Source organism: Carcharodon carcharias, chromosome 10 (genome assembly GCF_017639515.1).
Source record: "Carcharodon carcharias isolate sCarCar2 chromosome 10, sCarCar2.pri, whole genome shotgun sequence".
Lineage (NCBI taxonomy): Eukaryota > Metazoa > Chordata > Chondrichthyes > Lamniformes > Lamnidae > Carcharodon > Carcharodon carcharias.
Window position 1 is genome coordinate 113,435 of NC_054476.1, and position 20,221 is coordinate 133,655.

At 43.9% G+C, this 20,221-nt stretch overlaps 1 protein-coding gene across 1 annotated transcript in view; it reads right to left on the reverse strand.

The window, feature by feature from the left end:
* lmo2 (LIM domain only 2 (rhombotin-like 1)) overlaps positions 1–12,392 on the reverse strand; it is an 88,900-nt gene extending 76,508 nt beyond the window's left edge. Inside the window, exon 1 of the mRNA XM_041198465.1 lies at positions 12,065–12,392. Within this exon, the coding sequence (XP_041054399.1) occupies positions 12,065–12,105 (41 nt within the window). The 5' untranslated portion in view covers positions 12,106–12,392. The remainder of the gene's footprint in view (positions 1–12,064) is intronic.
* Positions 12,393–20,221: the final 7,829 nt, after the last annotated feature.

A 20,221-nucleotide genomic window follows, 5' to 3' on the forward strand; every position in this document is an offset into this window, starting at 1 on the left:
ACTAAAGAGGGTGCCAAAAAGATTCATGAAAATGGTTCCGGGGATGAGGAGCTCCAGTTATGAGGAAAGATTGGAGAAGTTAGGATTGTTTTCCTTGGAGAGGAGAAGGCTGAGTGGAGATTTGGTCGAAGTTTTCAAAACCGTGAGGGGTCTGGACAGGGTAGATGGGGAGAAATTGTTCCCACTCATGCAAGGATCAAGAATGTGAGGACACAGATTTAAAGTAATTAATAAAAAAAGCAAAAGTGATATGAAGAGAAACTTTTTTACGCAGCAATTGCTTAGGGTCTGTAAGGCACTGCCCGAGATTGTGGTGAAGGCAGATTCAATTAAAGCATTCAAAAGAGAATTAGACTGCGACCTGAAAAGGAAGAATGTGCAGGGTTATGGGGAGAAGGTAAGCGATTTGCTCATTCAGACAGCCAGTGCAGACACGATGAGTCAAATGACCTCCTTCTGCGCCATAACAATTCTGTGCTTCTATGGCAATTCTATGATGTCTGTGTTGGTTATTTGCTAGAACAATCCAAAAGTAATCCCTCTGCCTCACGCTCTCCCCACAGTCCCGTTTCTCTGTTTCAAATTTTTATCTGCTTTCCCTTGAAAGGTACAATGGTCTCTGCTTGAATCATTTCCTGTGCCAAAGCATTCCGTGTTCCAAGAATCCAAAATATGAGGATTTTCTCCTACATTCACCCATCTAGTTTTAATTTTCCAAAATTCCATAGATTTGGGGAAGGTTTCATTAGATTGGAAAATAGCAAATATAACTCCTTTATTCAAAAAGGGAGGGAGACAGAAAGCAGGAAATTATAGGCCAGTTAGCCTAACATCTGTCATAGGTAAAATGTTAGAAGCTATTATTAAAGATATGATAGCAGGGCACTTAGAAAAATTCCAGTCATTTAGATAGAATCAAAATGGTTTTGTAAAAGGGAAATCATGTTTAGCTAATTTATTGGAGTTCTTTGAAGGAGTCACATGTGCTGTGGATAAAGGGGAACTGGTGGATGTACAGTACTTAGATTTCCAGAAGGCATTTGATAAAGTGCCTCATCAAAGATGATTGCAGAAAATAAAAGCTCATGGTGTAGAGGGCAACATATTGGCATGGATAGGAGATTGGTTATCTAACATGATGCAAAGAGTTGGCAAAAATGGGTCTTTTTCTCTTTGGCACAATGTGACGAGTGGTGTGCCACAGGGATCAGTGCTGGGGCTCAACTTTTTACAATTTATATAAATGACTTGGATGAAAGGACCAAAGGGATGGTGGCTAAACTTGCTGATGACACAAAGATAGGTAGGCAAGTAAATTGTGAAGAGGATGCAAGGAGGCTACAATGTGACATAGATAGGTTAAGTGAGTGGGCAAAGATCTGGCAAATGGGGTATAATGTGGACAAATATGAAATTGTCCATCTTAGACAGGAAGAATTAAAAAAAGCATATTATCTCAATGGTGAGAGATTGCAGAGCTCTGAGACACAGAGGGATCTGGGTGTCCTAGCGCATGAATCACAAAAGGTGAGCACGCAGGTACAGCAGGAAAGCTAATAGAATGTTATCATTTATTGTGAGGGGAATTGATTACAAAAGTAGGGAGGTTATGCTTCAGTTGTATAGGGCATTGGTGAGACCACATCTGGAGTATTGTGTACGGTACTGGTTTCCTTGTTTAAAGAAAGATGTAAACACATTGGAAGCAGTTCAGAGAGGGTTTACTAGACTAATACCTGAAATGGGTGGATTGTCTTATGAGGAAAGGTCGGATGGACCAGGCTTGTATCCACTGGAATTTAGAAGAGTAAGAGGCGACTTGATTGAAAATTTTAAGATCCTGAGGGGTCTTGACAGGGTGGATTTGGACAGGATGTTTCCTCTTGTGGGAGGATCTAGAACTAGGGGTCACCATTTAAAAATAAGTGGTCGCGCATTTAAGACAGGGATGAGGAGAATTTTTTTCTTCCAGAGGGCTCTGAGTCTTTGGAACTCTCTTCTTCAAAAGGCAGTGGAGGCATGGTCTTTGAATATTTTCAAAGCAGAGCTAGATAGATTCATGATTAACAAGCGGATGAAAGGTTATCTGGGGTAGGCAGGGATGTGGGGCTGAGGTTACAATCAGATCAGCCCTGATCTTATTGAATGGAGGAGCAGGCTCGAGGGGCCGAATGGCCTAACCTGCTCCTAATTCGTATGCTTGCATGCTCATATGTACATTGCAGTTTTACAGTTATACAGGGTGTTTTTTGTACACATTTTCCATGGTTTTGCAAACAAAAGGGAAATTAGGTGTGGTACCCACCCTGAATTCAGTTAGCCAGGACCACTCCCTACAGTTAACATTAATTTCCTAGCTTATAAAAGTTGAATACTGTCCAAAAATATGTTGCAAATATCTGAAAATACCATTGCACTCTACATGTCAAAGAGGGATGAAATTTAGACCAAGGACTAGCTGCTTATGTGAAATCAGTACATTTCTCACCAGCCTAGCCAACCTTTTGCTAAAATCGGAAAGTCTGTACGACTGGAGTGCTGCATACTTTACTATCACACGGCACTTGCAAAATGCCTGCCAATTTTCATAAGCCAATTTAATTGAGAAAAATGGCCCACCACATTTAAGCTCATTAAGGGGGAAGTGGTGGAGTACTGGTGATGTTACTGGGCTAGTAATCCAGATACCCAGGCTAATGGTTCAAATCCCACCATGGCAGCTGGTGGAATTTGATTTGAATTCATAAATCTGAGATATAAAGCTAGACTGAGTAAGGTTGACCAAGAAACTATCATTGATTGTGGTAAAGACCCACCTGGTTCACTCATGTCTTTTAGGGAGGGAAATCCCCTGTCCTTACCTGGTCTGGTCCACATGTGACTCCAGACCCACAACAATGACTCTTAACTGTCCTTTGAAATGCTCAGTTTTAGGGAAATTAGGAATGGGCAACATATGCAGGCTTTGCCAGCAACTCCAACATCCCGATGAAAGAATAAAGAAAAGAAAAGCATCAGCCTTGGTTCAATGGCAGCAACCTTGCCTCTAGTGTCAGAAGGTTCTGGGTTCAAGCTTCACTCCAGAGACTTGAGCACACAGTCTGATACTACAGCACAGTACAGATGGAGTGCAGCATTGTTGGAGGTGCCATCTTTTGAATGAGACCTATGCCCTGTTGGGTGAATGTAAAAAATATTTTTGTTAGTCAAAGGTATTAAAGGAATATGGAATAAAGACAGCTGCGTGAATTTAGGTCACAGATCAGCCATGTTCTCATTGAAGGGCGGAACAGCTTCAAAGGGGCTAAATGGCCTCCTCCTGTTCCTTTGTTTCAATGCTCCTATCCCATGACACTATTCAGTGATAACTGAGGGGTCGGGGTTGGTGGAGGCGGTTCTTCTGGTGTCCTCACTAACACTTAACGCTCAACCAACGTCCTACAGATTATGTAGTGCTTTACCTCATCGTTGTTTGTGAGGCCCTGCTGTCTACAAATCAGACGCCATGTTTCCCTATATCATATCAGTGACTTTAATTCAAAATTACCTCATCGCTTATGAAGCACTCTGAGGATGTCAAGTTCTTTGCTTTCTACTTTTTTTCTGAATGGAATTTTTCAAATTGATTGATTTATTATTTCCAATTAGATTCTTAAATGTGGTACAATATTTTGACAATAATACCCATGATGTACTCATCGAAAGATGATAGTTTCCCATGAGTCAGAGCAGACTATCTTTTTCTGTTTCATTACGGTATTAGTTTAAAATAAGCTAGTGTAATCTGGCATTTTCAATGGAACTGTTCAGCTTCTTTTGACATCTGTTCGCAGTTCCATTTAAAATTACAGTAAATCTTCCAAAGCGTACGTCTTGTGCAATACAATTTTAAAATTATTTTAGGAACAGTATATAATCTTTAAGTTGAATCTATATATATTTGCGTGTTCAGAAAGGTGAAGCATGGTTTTGGCTTCGTTTAGATTTTCTTTGTGAGCCTTGTGCTGGGATGTCTGGATGGCCATGATCAGGTTTTATGGATTTGATTATATACATACATTTTTAATGAGGTTTTACAACCCTCGAAGTTGAAGAGATGGGTTAAAAGGGGTTAGAAGTTTAGCAATTTTGGAAAAAACAAAGTAGAAAAACTGTCCCTTGCCGAGCAACAGCGATCCAGTGACACAAAGAGACATAGAGGAAGACAGAAAGATGTTCAGATTATGTCCGTCAGGATATTACATGGTTCCTTGGAGTGGTGGTGGTGGGGGGGGGGGGGTGCGATTGAGTTTAGGGAACTCATGTGTTTGCTCTTCTGTTGAAGCAATTGCGAGTACAGTTTTGGGTGTTTTAAGGAGAAACACCAGTTCAGTGAAAAGCATCGGGTGAATGCTCAGAAATTCACCAGAAGAAAACCAATTCTTTTTAGTTTTTTTATTCATTTACAGGATGTGGGCGTCGCTGGCTAGGCCAGCATTTGTTGCCCATCCCTAATTGCCCTTGAGAAGGTGGTGGTGAGCTGCCTTCTTGAACTGCTGCAATCCATGTGGTGTTGGTACACCCATAGTGCTGTTAGGAAGGGAGTTCAGGATTTTGACCTAGCAACAGTGAAGGAACAGCGATATATTTCCAAGTTAGGATGGTGAGTGACTTGGAGGGGAACTTCCAGGTGGTGGTGTCCCCGTGTATCAACAGCCCTTGTCCTTCTAGGTGATAGTGGCTATGGGTTTGGAACGTGCTGCCTAAGGAGCCTTGATGAGTTTCTGCAGTGCATCTTGTAGATGGTACACACTGCTGCTACTGTGCATTGGTGGTGCAGGGAGTGAATGTTTATGGGTGTGGTGCCAAACAATTAGCTGTTTTGTCCTGGATGATGTCAAGCTTCTTGAGTGTTGTGGGAGCTGCACTCATCCAGGCAAGTGGAGAGTATTCCATCACACTCCTTGGGGAGACAGGAGGTGAGTTACTCTTCACAGGATTCCTAGCCTCTGACCTGCTCTTGTAGCCACAGTATTTATATGGCTAGTCCAGTTCAGTTTCTGCTCAATGGCAATCCCCCAGTTTGTTGATGGTGGGGGACTCAGCAATGCTAATGCCATTGAACATCAAGGGGCGATGGTTAGATTCTCTCTTGTTGGACATGGTCATTGTCTGTCACTTGTGTGGCGTGAATGTTACATGTCACTTGTCAGCCCAAGCCTAGATATTGTCCAGATCTTGCTGCATTTGGACATGGACTGCTTCAGCATCAGAGGAGTCGTGAACTGTGTTGAACATTGTGCAATCATCAATGAACATCCCGACTTCTCACCTTATGATGGAAGGAAGATCATTGATGAAGCAGCTGAAGGTGCTTGGGCCTAGGACACTACCCTGAGGAACTCTTGCAGTAATGTCCTGAAACTGAGATGATTGACCTCCAACAGCAACAACCATCTTCCTTTCTGCTAGGTATGACTCCAACCAGTAGAGAATTTCCCCCTGGTTCCCATTGGCTCCAGTTTTGCTAGGGCTCCTTGATGGCACACTCAGTCAAATGCTGCCTTGATGTCAAGGGCAGTCACTCTCACCTCACCTCGGGAGTTCAGTTCTTTTGTCCACGTTTGAGTCAAGGCTGTAATGAGGTCAGAAGCTGAGTGACCTGGTGGAATCCAAACTGAGCACCAATGAGCAGGTTATTGCTCAGCAAGTGCCACCTAATAGCCCTTCCATTACTTTACTGATGATCGAGAGTAGACTGATGGGGTGGTAATTGGCCAGGGTGGATTTGTCCTGCTTTTTGTGCAAAGGACATATCTGGGCAATTTTCCACATTGCCGGGTAGATGCTGGTGTGGTAGCTGTACTGGAACACCTTGGCTAAGGGCACGGCAAGTTCTGGAGCTATTGCTGGAATATTGTCAGGGCCCATAGCCTTTGCAGTATCCAGCACCTTCAGCCGTTTCTTGATATCACATGGAGCGAATAGAATTGGCTGAATTCTGGCACCTGCATTGCTGGGGACCTCCGAAGGAGGCTGAGATGGATCATCCACTCGGCACTTCTGGCTGTAGATAGTAGCAAGTCTTATCTTTTGCACTGATATGCTGAGCTTCCCCATCATTGAGGATGTGGAGTCTCCTCCTCCAATGAACAAAACGTTAACTGTGCTCCTATCCACAGATGCTGCCAGACCTGCTGAGTTTTTCCAGGTATTTTTGTTTTTACCTACTTACCTTCTCCCTGGCTTCTCAAAGTGGCTGAACCTTTAAACCTACCTGTTTTATAGCAGTTAGTGCCTTAAAAAAGAGGGCATGTCTTTCTTTCCCCCAACTCTCCTGCACTCAACTGAAGGCCTCGGGAACCCGCTGCACTGCACTTTTCAAACATGGCCTGAGTCAGAAGGTCAGGCAAGAAAGGTGCAGCTGCGTTCTAGTGTAGACTGGGATAGTAGTAGTGTTAAGAGCAGAGAGGGGCAAGTGTTCTTAAGAGTGCATTCAGGAAAATTTTCTACAACCGAATGTCTCCAGTCCAGAACGAAAGGAAGCACTGCTAGACCTGGTTCTTGCAATGAGATGGACCAGGTGGATCACTTTTTTTTTTATTCATTCATGGGATGTGGGCTTTGCTGGCTGGGCCAGCACTTATTGCCCATCCCCAATTGCCCTAGAGAAGGCGGTGGTGAGCAGCCTTCTTGAACAGCTGCAGTTCATGTGGTGTAGGTACTGTCACAGTGCTGTTAGGAAGGGAGTTCCAGGATTTTGACCCAGTGACAGTGAAGGAACAGTGATATATTTCCAAGTCAGGATGGTGAGTTTCTTGGAGAGGAACTTCCAGGTGGTGGTGTTCCCATCTATCTGCTGCCCTTGTCCTTCTAGATGGTAGTGGGTTTGGAAGGTGCTGTCTAAAGAGCCTTGGCGAATTGTTCATGGGAGAACAATTAGCAAACAGTCATCATTGTATCATAAGGTTTAGACTAACTATGGAAAAGGACAAAGAACAATCCAGGGTAAGAATTAACTGGGGGAAGGCTAACTTCAATGGGGTAAAAACGGATCTGGGCCAAATAAACTAGAATCAAAGGTTTACAGGAAAAATCATAGCTGTACAATGGGCTACCTTCAAAGAAGAGATAATTCGGGCACAGTCAAGGTATACTCCTTCAAAAAGGAAAGGTAGGGCAAACAAATCCAGAGCTCCCTGGATGACAAAACAGATAGAGATTAAGATCAAGAAGAAAAAAATATGCTTATGACAGATGTCAGGTGGATAATACAACCAAGAACCAGGCTGAATATAGAAGGTTCAGATGGAAGTGAAAAAGCAAATAAGAGGGACAATGAAAGGAGACTGGCAGACAACACAAAAGAGAATCCCAAAGTCTTCTATAGGCATATAAATTATAAAAGGGTGGTAAAAGGGGGAGTAGAGCCAATAAGGGACAAAAAGGGGACTAACACATGGACGCAGAGATGTGGCTGAGATATTAAATGAATACTTTGCATATGTCTTTATGAAGGAAGAAGATGCTAGCTGGGCCATGGTGAAAGAGGAGGTAATTCAGACACCAGAAAGATTTAAAATGGATGAGGAGGTATTGGGTAGGTTATCTGTACTTAAAGTTGTTAAGGCATCAGGACTGGGTGAGATACATCCAAGGACACTGAGGGAAATGAGAGTGGAAATTACAGGGGCAGTAGCCATAATGTTTCAATCTTCCTCAAACTCATAGTGGTGCCCGAGGACTGGAGAATTGCAAATGTTACACCCTGTTCAAAAAAGGGTGTAAAGCTAACCCAGCAATTACAGGGCAGTCAGTTTAACTTGTGTGGTGAGGAAACTTCTAGAAACAACAATTCAGGATAAAATTAATAGTCACATGACAAATGGGGGTTAATAAAGGAAAGCCAGCATGGATTCCTTAGGGGAAAATTGCGTTTAATTAACTTGATGTAGATTTTTGATGAGGTAACAGAGGGGGTTGATGAGGGAAATTCTGATGATATGGTGTACATGAACTTCCAAAAGGCGTTTGATAGAGTGCCAACAATAGGCTTGAGAGCAAAGTTAAAGTTCATGGAATAAAAGAGACAATTGCAACATGGATACAAAATTGGCCGAGTGACCAAAATCAGAGAATAGTTGTTGGTGGATGTTTTTTGGGCTGGAGGAAGGTTTGTAGTGGAGTTGCCCATGGGTCAGCTTTAGGGTACCTGCTTTTCCTGATATATATTAATGACCAAGACCTTGGTGTAAGGGGCACAATTTCAAAATGTGCAGATGATATGAAACTTGGAAGCTTTGTGAACTTTGAGGAGGGTAGTGTAGAAGTTCAAAAGGACATAGACAAGTTGGTGGAATGGATAGACAAGCGGCAGATGAAGTTCATTGCGGAGAAATGTGAAGTAATTTATTTTGGTAGGAAGAAGGTGGAGAGACAATATAAAATGTGGGGTACAATTCTTAGGGGTGTGCAGGAGCTGAGGGAGTTGGGTGTATATGTGCATAGATCATTGAAGGTGGCTGGACAGATGGAGAGAGCAGTTAATAAAGCATATAGTATCCTGGGCTTTATTAATAGGGGCATAGTACAAGAGCAAGGGGGTTATGTTAAACTTGTAGAAGACACTAGTTCAGCCTTAGCTGAAGTATTGCATCCAGTTCTGGGTGCCACACTTTAGGAAGGATGTGAAGGCATTGGAGAGAGTGCAGAAAAGATTCACAAGGCTGGTTCCAGGGATGACGAGTTCCAGTTGTGAAGATGGATTGGAGAAGTTAGGACTGTTTTCCTTGGAGAAGAGAAGGCTGAGTGGAGATTTAATAGAGGTATTCAAGATCCTGAGAGGTCTGGACAGAGTAGATAGGGAGAAACCGTCCCCACTCATGAAAGGATCAAGAACGGGAAGGCACAAGTTTAAAGTAACTACCAAAAGAAACAAAAGTGATGAGAAAAAACTTTTTCATACAGTTGGTGGTTAGCATCTGGAATGCTCTACCTGAGAGTGTGATGGAGGCAGGTAATTAGGCTGTTATCTGAAAAGGAAGTGCGTGAAAGGTTACAGGGAGAAGGTGAGGGAATGGCACTAACTGAATTGCTCATTGGGAGAGCTGGTACAGATGTGATGGGCCAATGGCCTCCTTCTGCACTGTAACAGTTCTGTGATTCTGTGATACTGAAGTGCAAGCCTAGATTTTGTGCTCAAGTTCTGTAGTGGGGCTTGTACCAACAAATTTTGGATTCCAAGGCAAGAGTAATAGCAATGAACCCAGACTTTATTACACACCCGAATTAATGGATGTGCATTTAAAGTTTTGATATAATATTTGATCTCCAGTAAAATGAATAGGAGTGTTTAAGGCTACGGAGCCTAATTATTAAGCAAACAAAGCTGAGGTCATTTAATTGCACGGGCCCCAGCTATGCCTGTCTCTTTATGGTGTATGTGGAATATTCCTCGTTTCAGTCCTACTCCGGCCCCTTCCCACAAGTCTTTCTCCGGTACATCGAGGATTACTTCGGTGCTGCTTCATGCTCTCGTCTGAACCTGAAAAAATTAATTAATTTTGCTTCCAATTTCCACCCCTCCATCTTTTTCACATGGTCCATCTCTGATACTTCCCTTCCCTTCCTTGACCTCTCTGTCTCAATTTCTGGTGATAGACTGTCCACCAATATCCATTACAAGCCTACCGACTCCCACAGCTACCTCGACTACAGCTCCTCACACCCCGCTTCCTGTAAGGAGTCCATCCCATTCTCTCAGTTCCTTCGCCTCCGTCGCATTGATTCTGATGATGCCACTTTCAAAAACAGTTCCTCTGACATGTCCTCCTTCTTCCTTAACTGAGGTTTTCCACCCACGGTGGTTGACAGGGCCCTCAAATGAGTCTGGCTCATCTCCCGCGCATCCGCCCTCACATCTTCCTCTCCCTCCCTGAAACATGATAGGGACTCCCTGGTCCTCACTTATCATCCCACCAGCCTCCGCATTCAAAGGATCATCTTCCGCCATTTCCGCCAATTCCAGCATGATGCCACCATCAAACACATCTTCCTTTCACTGCCGCACCCCCCCTCCCCCCCCCCCCCCCCCCCCCCCCCCCCCCCCCCCGCCCGGGTGGCATTCCGCAGGGATCGTTCTCTCCAGGACACCCTGGTCCACTCCTCCATCACCCCCTACACCTCAACCCCCTCCCACGGCACCTTCCCATGCAACCGCAGAAGGTTTAACACCTGCCCCTTTACTTCCCCTCTCCTCACCATCCAAGGGCCCAAACACTCCTTTCAAGTGAAACAGCTTTCACTTGCACTTCCCTCAACTTAGTCTACTGCATTCGTTGCTCCCAATGCGGTTTCCTCTACATTGGAGAGACCAACCGCAGACTGGGTGACCGCTTTGCAGAACACCTGCGGTCTGTCCGCAAGCATTACCCAGACCTCCCTGTCACTTGCCATTTCAACACACCATCCTGCTCTCTTGCCCACATGTCTGTCCTTGGCCTGCTGCATTGTTCCGGTGAAGCTCAACGCAAATTGGAGGAACAGCACCTCATCTTCCGACAAGGCACTTTACAGCCTTCTGGACTGAATATCGAGTTCAACAATTTTAGATCATGATCTCTCTCCTCCATCCCCACCCCCTTTCCAATTCCCCCCCCCCTTTTTTCCAATAATTTATATGGATTTTTCTTTTCCCACCTATTTCCATTATTTTTAAATGTATTTCCATCCATTGTTTTATCTCTACCTTTTAGCCTTTTTCGATTCCCCACCCCCACTAAGGCTATTTGTACCTTGCTCGTCCTGCTTTCTACCTTTAATGTCACCTATTGGCACATTCCTTAGATAATATCACCACCTTCAACACCTCTTTGTCATTTTGTCTGTGACATCTTTCGGTTATCTCCACCTATCACTGACCCTCTATCCAGCTCTACCTGTCCCACACCACCCCCCCCACCCCCCTTAAACCAGCTTATATTTCACCTCTCTTCTATTTTTACTTAGTTCTGTTGAAGAGTCATACAGACTTGAAACGTTAACTGTGTTCCTCTCTGCAGATGCTGTCAGACCTGCTGAGTTTTCCCAGGTATTTTTGTTTTTGTTTTGGATTTCCAGCATCTGCAGTCTTTTGCTTTTATCATTTAATTGATGCTGGTTGGAAAGTAGCTTAACAATACATTATTTATTTTATACCTGTAATCAAATATGGTCTTCATGCATTGATAGACTGTTTTAATGTATTGACAATGTCAGGAACTGCTGCTTCTAAAGTGCTTTAGTGCTCACTTTTTCCAATGTACTTCAGCAATTTGCCTAATCATGGCCATCCCGCAAAATAGACATAGTTTCAGCTAAAAAAAAATGGCTCTAGGTTTAACCCCGTTGCAGCTGTGTCTGAAGGGGAAGTTCAGCTTGAAATATGAAGAGGTCACGAGAATTCCCCAGAGATACAGTGGCTCTAAAATATTAACATTTAGGTCATGAGTCCATTGATAACAAAAATGTTTATCAGATAAGCACCAGATCAGATGCAGTTTTGGGCTAGTGGGGTCTAACGCATAATTCCGCTCGACCTTCATTGGGTTTGAAACCGGATTTGTGATACACTATAAAGACTGACCGAAACCAGATAGTCTCCAACGCCGCGCTGTATAAAAAAGGACTGAAAGTTGCTCAGATCAAAAAGAAATCCTAAAAAGTAACATGCCTAATAAATCAAAACCGAAATTATGCATGTGTTACATGACTTTATGATAAAAGAATTGCCTATCGCGAGTCAATGCAAAGTTTATCAAGCAATTAAATGAAAATAAATGCATTCCACAAAATGTTACCATCTCAAAACCTCAAGTGGTTTCGATCTGGGTTTTTTTCATGTTCGGCCATCATGTTGTCTTGAAGAAATCAGGAATATAGAGATGATTTGAAATGTCACTATCAAATGTTGTCTGGTTTGACTGTGGGAGACCCATGTTTGAGGAAATTGTTCCAACCTTGGTCGGTACGACTGATCCTAGCGCAATCTCTACACCTTTACAGCGGTTTGTAACGTCAATGAAAACAAGACACGAGTTTAACTCACTCTGCATTTTCCAGCGATTTCCTCTCGATTGTTGCTGACATTTGCTCGGGATGGAGCGGGGACGCTGACTCTCTGTCTTCCGATCGGCAGCTCTGCAAGGCCCCGAAACTGCTGCTGGCTTTTTTTATATTGCGCTCAGCCCCCAGATCACACGTTTCCTTTTCCTCATCACGACTCGGACAATGCGCGGAAATTCGTGTTAAAGCCGCAGCTTTGAAGCGTCGCCAAGGGACCGCTTCCTACAAAACAACACTCATCACTTTTAAAGAGACAGTATCCTGCTCTTGTTAAAGGCACAGAACACACGAACCCGAGAAACAATTGCAGCTACGGAATATTTTACGTGTTTTCCTACACCAAAATAAGCAAAATATCAGGGGCAGAGTGCCGCAGTTCTAGGAGAATGTGAAATAAAAACTCAGCAGGTCTGACAAGATCTGTAGATAGAGAAACAGAGTTAACGTTTGGAGTCTGTATGACTCTTCAGGGGTTCTCCGCACAGAGGCTGTCAGACATGCTGAGTATTTCCAGCATTTTCTATTTTTATTTGATTTCCAGCATCCACAGTATTTTGCTTTTTCTAAGAAAATGTTTTGTCCCATATCATTTCTAATTCTATTATTGTGTTGTTTTCTTTTGTATTAATCATTTGAGTCCCCAAAAGTCAGTAAAGCTGTTTTTTAAGTGAAAAAATTATAGTGCCCCTTTGGCCACTAACCTCTTTCTCAGCCCTCCCCCCAACTACCTCCCCCAAACCACCCACCCTCCCAAATCCTCCATCTCCCCACCCACCTCCACCCCAAACCACCCACCCTCCCAAATCCTCCATCTCCCCACCCAACCCCACCCCCCAAACCACCCACCCACCCAAATCCTCCATCTCCCCACCCAACCCTACCCCCCAAACCACCCACCCTCCCAAATCCTCCATCTACCCACCAGCCCCCACCCCCAAACCACCCGCCCTCCCAAGTTACGATTTTTTAAGCTGGTCTGTCAGGTCCTGACCTCTGGCTGCTCTGCATGTATGATGAGAACTCCATTTAAAACAGGCTGGTCCAACCTTTTTGCTTTGGGGGCAGGGTTGGGGGGGGGGGGGCACATTTCCATTTCTTTCTCCCTCAAGGGTCAATGAGCAAATTTTGGAAAGAGAAGGTTCCACACAACTTTAAACTAAATTTCAAAAAAAGTTGAGGAATTTAAAGCTAAGGTATTTTGCTGAGCAAAAATAAAATCATATCACAACAATAAATTGTGAAGTTTAAAAAAAGAGTAATTAATAAAAAGGAGCAGCGTGTGAGGGGGACAGAATATATTGTGCCAGGCTCACTCTCAGTCTCAGAGTGCTCACTCACTCACCCTCACCCACTGTGAGTGGGTGTGTATGTGTTGGTGTGTGGTGGTATGGATAAGTAAGGAACCTGAGACTGAAGTATGGCAAGCACACAATCACACTCTTACTCCCGCACCCCAGCTGCATCCACCACCCCACCCCCCGCAACCTCCACCCCCCCACCCCCCACCCCCAACACACAGACAGACACACTCACTCTCTCACTCCCACACACACTCACTCTCTCACTCCCACACACACACTCTCTCCCACACACTCACTCTCTCACTCACACACACTCTCTCATTCACACAGACACACACCCACTTTCTCTCACACACACACTTGCTCACACTCTCTCACACACTCTCTCACACACATACACACTCACTCTCTCACTCCCATGCACACACACACTCACTCTCTCATCCCACACTTACTCACTCTCTCTCACACACTACTTGCTCCCACACACACACACTCTCTCACACACACACACCCTCTCTCACTCCCACACACACATACACACTCATTTTCTCACTCCCACACAGACAGACACTCACTCTCTCACACCCACCCACCCACACACACACACACACACACATACACACACACTCTCTCTCACTCCCACACTCTCCCAGACCTCGCAGCCTGCTTCTCCTCCCCGGGAACTTGGTAGTCCACTCCCCAGCACTCTGCTGCCTGGGCCCTGGTTGGAGGTGCTACAGCAGTGCTCCAGTGCACTCTGGCAGCACCACACCGCTGTATAACATGACTGCACAGGTTACAATCGCATGAAGTAAAAGCATATATAACACAACAGCTTTTATGATAAAGACCGATTTTAATAAATTTTGCATAATCAAATTCATTTAATTTGACTTCTACAATTTGAAATGGAAAAATAATGAACATGATCTTCCTTCCAAAATATTAATCTTAGCGTAAGAAACTAATTACTTTAGGGTCCAGGTGATTAGGTGATGAAACATAATCATATAATTGTTAATTTTATGTTTATATGGCTTTCTGTTACTGGATTTAACTGGATTACTAGTCCAGTGACATTTCCACTTGGGGGAAGCACTGAAGGTGTTAAGGGCACGGAATGTACTCTGGGTGGGGGCCTCAATGTCCATCACCAAGAGTGGCTCGGTAGCACCACCATAGACTGAGCTGGCCGAGTCCTGAAGGACAAAGCTCCTAGACTGGGCCTGGTGTTGAGAGAATCTACAAGTCCTCACCAATCTACCTGTCACAGTATCTGTCCAAGACAGTATTGGTATGAGCGACCACTGCACAGTCATTGTGAAGACAATGTTCCATATTGACACTGAGTATACCCTCCATCATGTAGTCTGGCAATACTCACTGTGGTAAAATGGAATGGATTCGGAACAGATCTAGAATCTCAAAACTGGGCATTCATGAGACACTATGGGCCAGAAGCAGCTGAATTGTATTCTACCACAATCTGTAACCTCATGGCCTGGCATATCCCTCACAGGCATATCCCAAGTGGATGATCCATCTCGGTCTCCTCCTGAGGTCCCCACAATTACAGATGCCAGTTTTCAACATAATTTGATTCACTCCACATGATATTAAGAAATAGCTGATGGCACTGAATGCTGCAAAGGCTATGGGCCCTGACCAACAGATCAGATCCAAGCTCTGCAGTCCTGACATATCCAGTCATGAATGGTGGTGGACAACTAAACAACTCACTGGAGGTGGAGGCTCCACAAATATCCCCATCCTCATCCCCTAGCCAAGCTGTTCCAGTCCAGCCACAACTACCCGGCTATGTGGAAAATTGCCCAAGTATGTCCTGTACACACAAAGCAGGACAAACCCAACCCAGCCAATTACTGCCCCATCAGTCTACTCTTGATCATCACTAAAGTAATGGAAGGGGTCATCAGCTGTGCTATCAAGTGGTACTTGCTTCGCAATAACCTGCTCACTGACGTCCAGATGGGTTCTGCCAAGATCACTCAGCTCCTGACCTCATTACAGCCTTGGTCAAAACATAGACAAAAGAGCTGAACTCCCGAGATGAGGTGAGTGACTGCCCTTGACATCAAGGCTGCATTTCACCAAGTGTGACATCAAGGAGCCCGAGCAAAACTGGAGTCAATGGGAATCGGGGAAATCTCTCCACTGGTTGGAGTCATACCCAACACAAAGGAAGATGGTTGTGGTGGTTGGAGGTCAATCATCTCAGTTCCAGGACATCACTGCAGGAGTTCCTGAGGGTGGTGCCCTCGGCCCAACCATCTTCTGCTGCTTCATCAATGACCTTCCTTCCATCATAAGGTCAGAAGTAGGGATGTTCGCTGATGATTGCACAATATTCAGCACCATTTGCGATTCCTCAGATATTTAAGCAGTCCATGTCCAAATGCAGCAAGACCTGGACAATATCCAGGCTTGAGCTGACAAGTGGCAAGTAACATTCGCACCACATAAGTGCCAAGCAATGACCATCTCCAACAAGAGGGAATCTAACTATTGCCCCTTGACATTCAATGGCATTACCATCGTTGAATTCCCTAATATCAACATCCCGGGGGTTACCACTGACCAGAAACAGAACTGGCCTAGTCATATAAATACTGTGGCTATAAGAGCAGGTCAAAGGCTAGGAAATCTGTGGCGAGTAACTCACCTCCTGACTCCCCAAAGCTTGGCCACCATCTATAAGGTGCAGGATTAGTGCAGCTCCCACAACACTCAAGAAGCTTGACACCATCCAGGACAATGCAGCCCGCTTGATTGGCACCACATCCACAAATATTCACTCCCTCCACCACTGACGCATAGTAGCAGCAGTGTGTACCATCTACAAAATGCACTGCAGCAACTCACCATCCTCCTTAGACAGCACCTTTCAAACCCATGACTGCCATCATCCAAACAGACAAGGGCAGCAGCCACATGGGAACACCACCAACTGGAAGTTCCTCTCCAAGTCACTCACCATCCTGATTTGGAAATATATCACCATTCCTTCACTGTCACTGGGTCAAAATCCTGCAACTCCCACCCTAAAAGCACAGTGGGTGTACCTACACCACATGGACTGCAGCGGTTCAAGAAGTCAGCTCACTACCACCTTCTTAAGGGCAATTAGGGATGGGCAATAAATACTGACCTAGCCAGAGAAGCCCACACCTTGTGAATAAAAGAATTTTTAAAAATGTGTAATTGATGACATTTTCATTTTCGAAGCCATTGGTCTGAAGACCCAATAGGGCTGGATACCTCAGTTGGTCTGAATCTTGATAGTGTCATCATATCCCCATTTACAAATAAACATGATTTATATATCGTGCTTTTGTAATTCTGGTGATAGGAAAGTGATTTTCATGCCTTGGTTTCCTGTGTTTTCATTGTAAAATCTACTACTGTATCTCAGAAATAAAAATGTGGGACCATGAAAATCTGAATGTACAAATCAGGAATAAGGGATGGATAAGGGAGACAGTTTTACCTAGGGAGCCAATGCAAAGTTCACTTTCTGATAACCAAAGCTGCAGGACTAACTGTTACAAGTGCTGGACTTTACAAGACCATTATTTTTTAAAATGTCTGCTTTGACTTAAGGCGAAACAGAATGTTCTGAAAAAGGGAATGTTGAGGTCAAATTAAACAGCTCCGCTTGGAGATAGGCCTATGTGATCTGGCTGCCATGGAGGAGAAACTCAAAAGAAACCTATTGAAATCAAGTGACAGTTTTCATACCCCACCACAGTAACTCACAGTAGAGGGGCAGCTGCTTTTTGAAACACATGGAGAGAGAGAGAGAGAGAGAAAAGGCAGATGTTGCTTTGTGCAGCCGCAAAGCAGCTGCTGCTGTGAAGACCAAAGAAGGACTGTTTTGTGTTAACAACCAAGCAGGATGCTGGTTAGTGTTTATGTACTGTTCGAAAGGAAGGGGAAAGAACCAATCAGGTTCTTGGAGAATTAAGGAACAAGGAGTTGCCAAGGTGGACCTTGCTGGTATAAGTCAGTTCTGGAAGATTCAGGTTGTGTGGAATGATTTTTGGAGGACCCTGGAGTTTCAAACTCATGTCGCAGGGAGAGGTGAGCCTGCTGGAAGTAACTTTGGATTTGTTCTTGTAATGTACATAATCTGCCAGAAGTACAGTGCACAGTTAAAAGTGTTGTAAGACATATCTTGATTGTGTTTGTTAGTTAATGAAAAAGTACCTTTTCTTTAGTTTGGTCTATGAGCTGCCTGTTAAGTAATGTTTGATCTATATTGATTTCAGTTTGTGTTTTACAGTAAAATGTTAAAACACTTTATGGTCTTATCAGAGGGCAGTGAACCTGTGGAATCCTTTACCACAGAGAGCTGTAGAAACTGGGTCATTAAATATATTCAAGGCTGAGATAGACAGATTTTTAATCAGTAATGGAATCAAGGGTTATGGGGAAAAGGCAGGAAACTGGAGTTGAGGATTATCAGATCAGCCATGACCTCATTGAATGGTAGAGCAGACTCAACGGGCCAAATGGCCTACTTCTGCTCCTATGTCTTATGGTCTTATGAAATTTTGTCTGTCGGTTATTTCTATCAGTCACTGGGAAATTTGTCTCTTTCAAAAAGTCACTGGCCTCTCTCGGGATCATAACATAACAAATATAAAAGCATGGAACCTGATTTTCTTCCTCATGGAAATGTTAATCAGCCTTAATTTGAAATGGAAACAGGAAGAACATTAAATGGGGAGAGAGATCTCTGAGCACCATACTCGTGGGCTGCTTTTATAACCACAGGTAAACTGCGGGACAAAGTGTAGCTTCTTATGAGCTGTTTTTGGCAGCTTTAACGAGAGTACCGAATTGGAGGCTTTCTTAGATTAAGCAATTTGAGTTTCAACACATCCAAAAAAGTGACATATTTTATAGTTTTTTTTGGTTGGCCTACCTAACAACACAAAGTACACAAAGCATTTTGAGTTGCTTCTGACAGATATAATAATATGCCTTATAAATGAATGTTCTTTTATTCTTAACAAAAACAAAAATACCTGGAAAAACTCAGCAGGTCTGACAGCATCTGCGGAGAGGAACACAGTTAACGTTTCGAGTCCAAATGACCCTTCATCAGAACTAAGGCAAAATAGAAAAGAGGTGAAATATAAGCTGGTTTAAGGGGAGGGGGTTGGGGGGAGGTGGGACAGGTAGAGCTGGATAGTGGGCCCTCTTTTCTATTTTGCCTTAATTCTGATGAAGTGTCATTTGGACTCGAAACGTTAACTGTGTTCCTCTCTGCAGATGCTGTCAGACCTGCTGAGTTTTTCCAGGTACTTTTGTTTTTGTTTTGGATTTCCAGCATCCGCAGTTTTTTTGCTTTTATCTTAGTGTTCTTTTATTCTTGTTTGATCACAGGCCTGATGATAACATTGAATTATGTAGCTGAATAGGAGAATTTGACTGATAACCAAAACTAGTGAGATAATTGAACACAATACCAATAGTTACAGTGTTTATATTCTGCCAAAATTGTGCCTGATGTAAGTATCTATATCACATTTAACACTGACACACATGGGGGCAAGAACATGAGCTTTCTGTTTTGTTGAAGTGAAACTATAAAAATCCAAACTTTGAAATATAAATAATGCATTCATAACAACTGTCAGCTGTGGCTCAGTACAAGTGGTCCTGCCTCTCAGCCAGAAGATCATGGGCTCCAAGCCCAGTCCAGAAGCTGACATTCAGTGTAGAACTAGTGAGGCTGCACTGTGAGGGGTGCTGTCTTTTGGATGAGACATTAAGTTAAGTTCTCATGTGGATGTAAATGATCCTATGCTGCTATTTTATCAAGAACAGAGGAATTCTACTGATGTTTGCACCTATATATCACCCTCATTCAACATTCATAAGATCATAATGTCAGAAGAAATAAGAGCATGAGCAGGCCATTTGGCCCTTCGAACCTGTTCTGCTATTCAATAAGATCATGCCTGATCAGGCTGAGGCCTTAATTCCAATTTCCTGCTTGTCCCCCATAATCCTTGATTCACTTGGCATTCAACAATCTATCTAATTCAGCCTTGAATATATTTAATGACTCAGCCCATATTCTTCACTGTGGAAGAGAATTCCAAACACAAACAACCGTGTCAGAGATGAAATTCCTCCTCATATCTGATTAAATGGGAGAGCCCATATTTTTAAACTGCGCCCCTGAGTTCTAGCCTTCCCCGCAAGAGGAAACAGCCTCCCAACATCCACTACATCAAACACACTTAGTATCAAACATTTTTTTTATTCATTCATGGGATGAGTGCTTTGCTGGCTGGGCCAGCATTTATAGCCCATCTCTAGTTGCCCTTGAGAAGGTGGTGGTGAGCTGCCTTCTTGAACCGCTGCAGCCCATACGGTGTAGGTACACCCACAGTCCTGTTATAGAGGGAGTTCCAGGACTTTGACCCAGTGACAGTGAAGGAACGGCGATATATTTCCAAGTCAGGATGGTGAGTGGCTTGGAGGGGAACTTCCAGGTGGTGGTATTCCCATCTATCTGCTGCCCTTGTCCTTTTAGGTGTTAGTGGTCATGGGTTTGAAAGGTGCTGTCTAAGGAGCCTTGGTGAATTCCTGCAGTGCATCTTGTAGATGGTACACATTGCTGCTACTGTGCATTGGCGGTGGAGGGAGTGATTATTTGTGGAAGGGGTGCCAATCAAGCGGACTGCTTTGTCCTGGATGGTGTTGAGCTTCTTGAGTGTTGTGGGAGCTGCACTCATCCAGGCAAATGGGGAGTATTCCATCACACTCCTGACTTGTGCCTTGTAGATGGTGGACAGGCT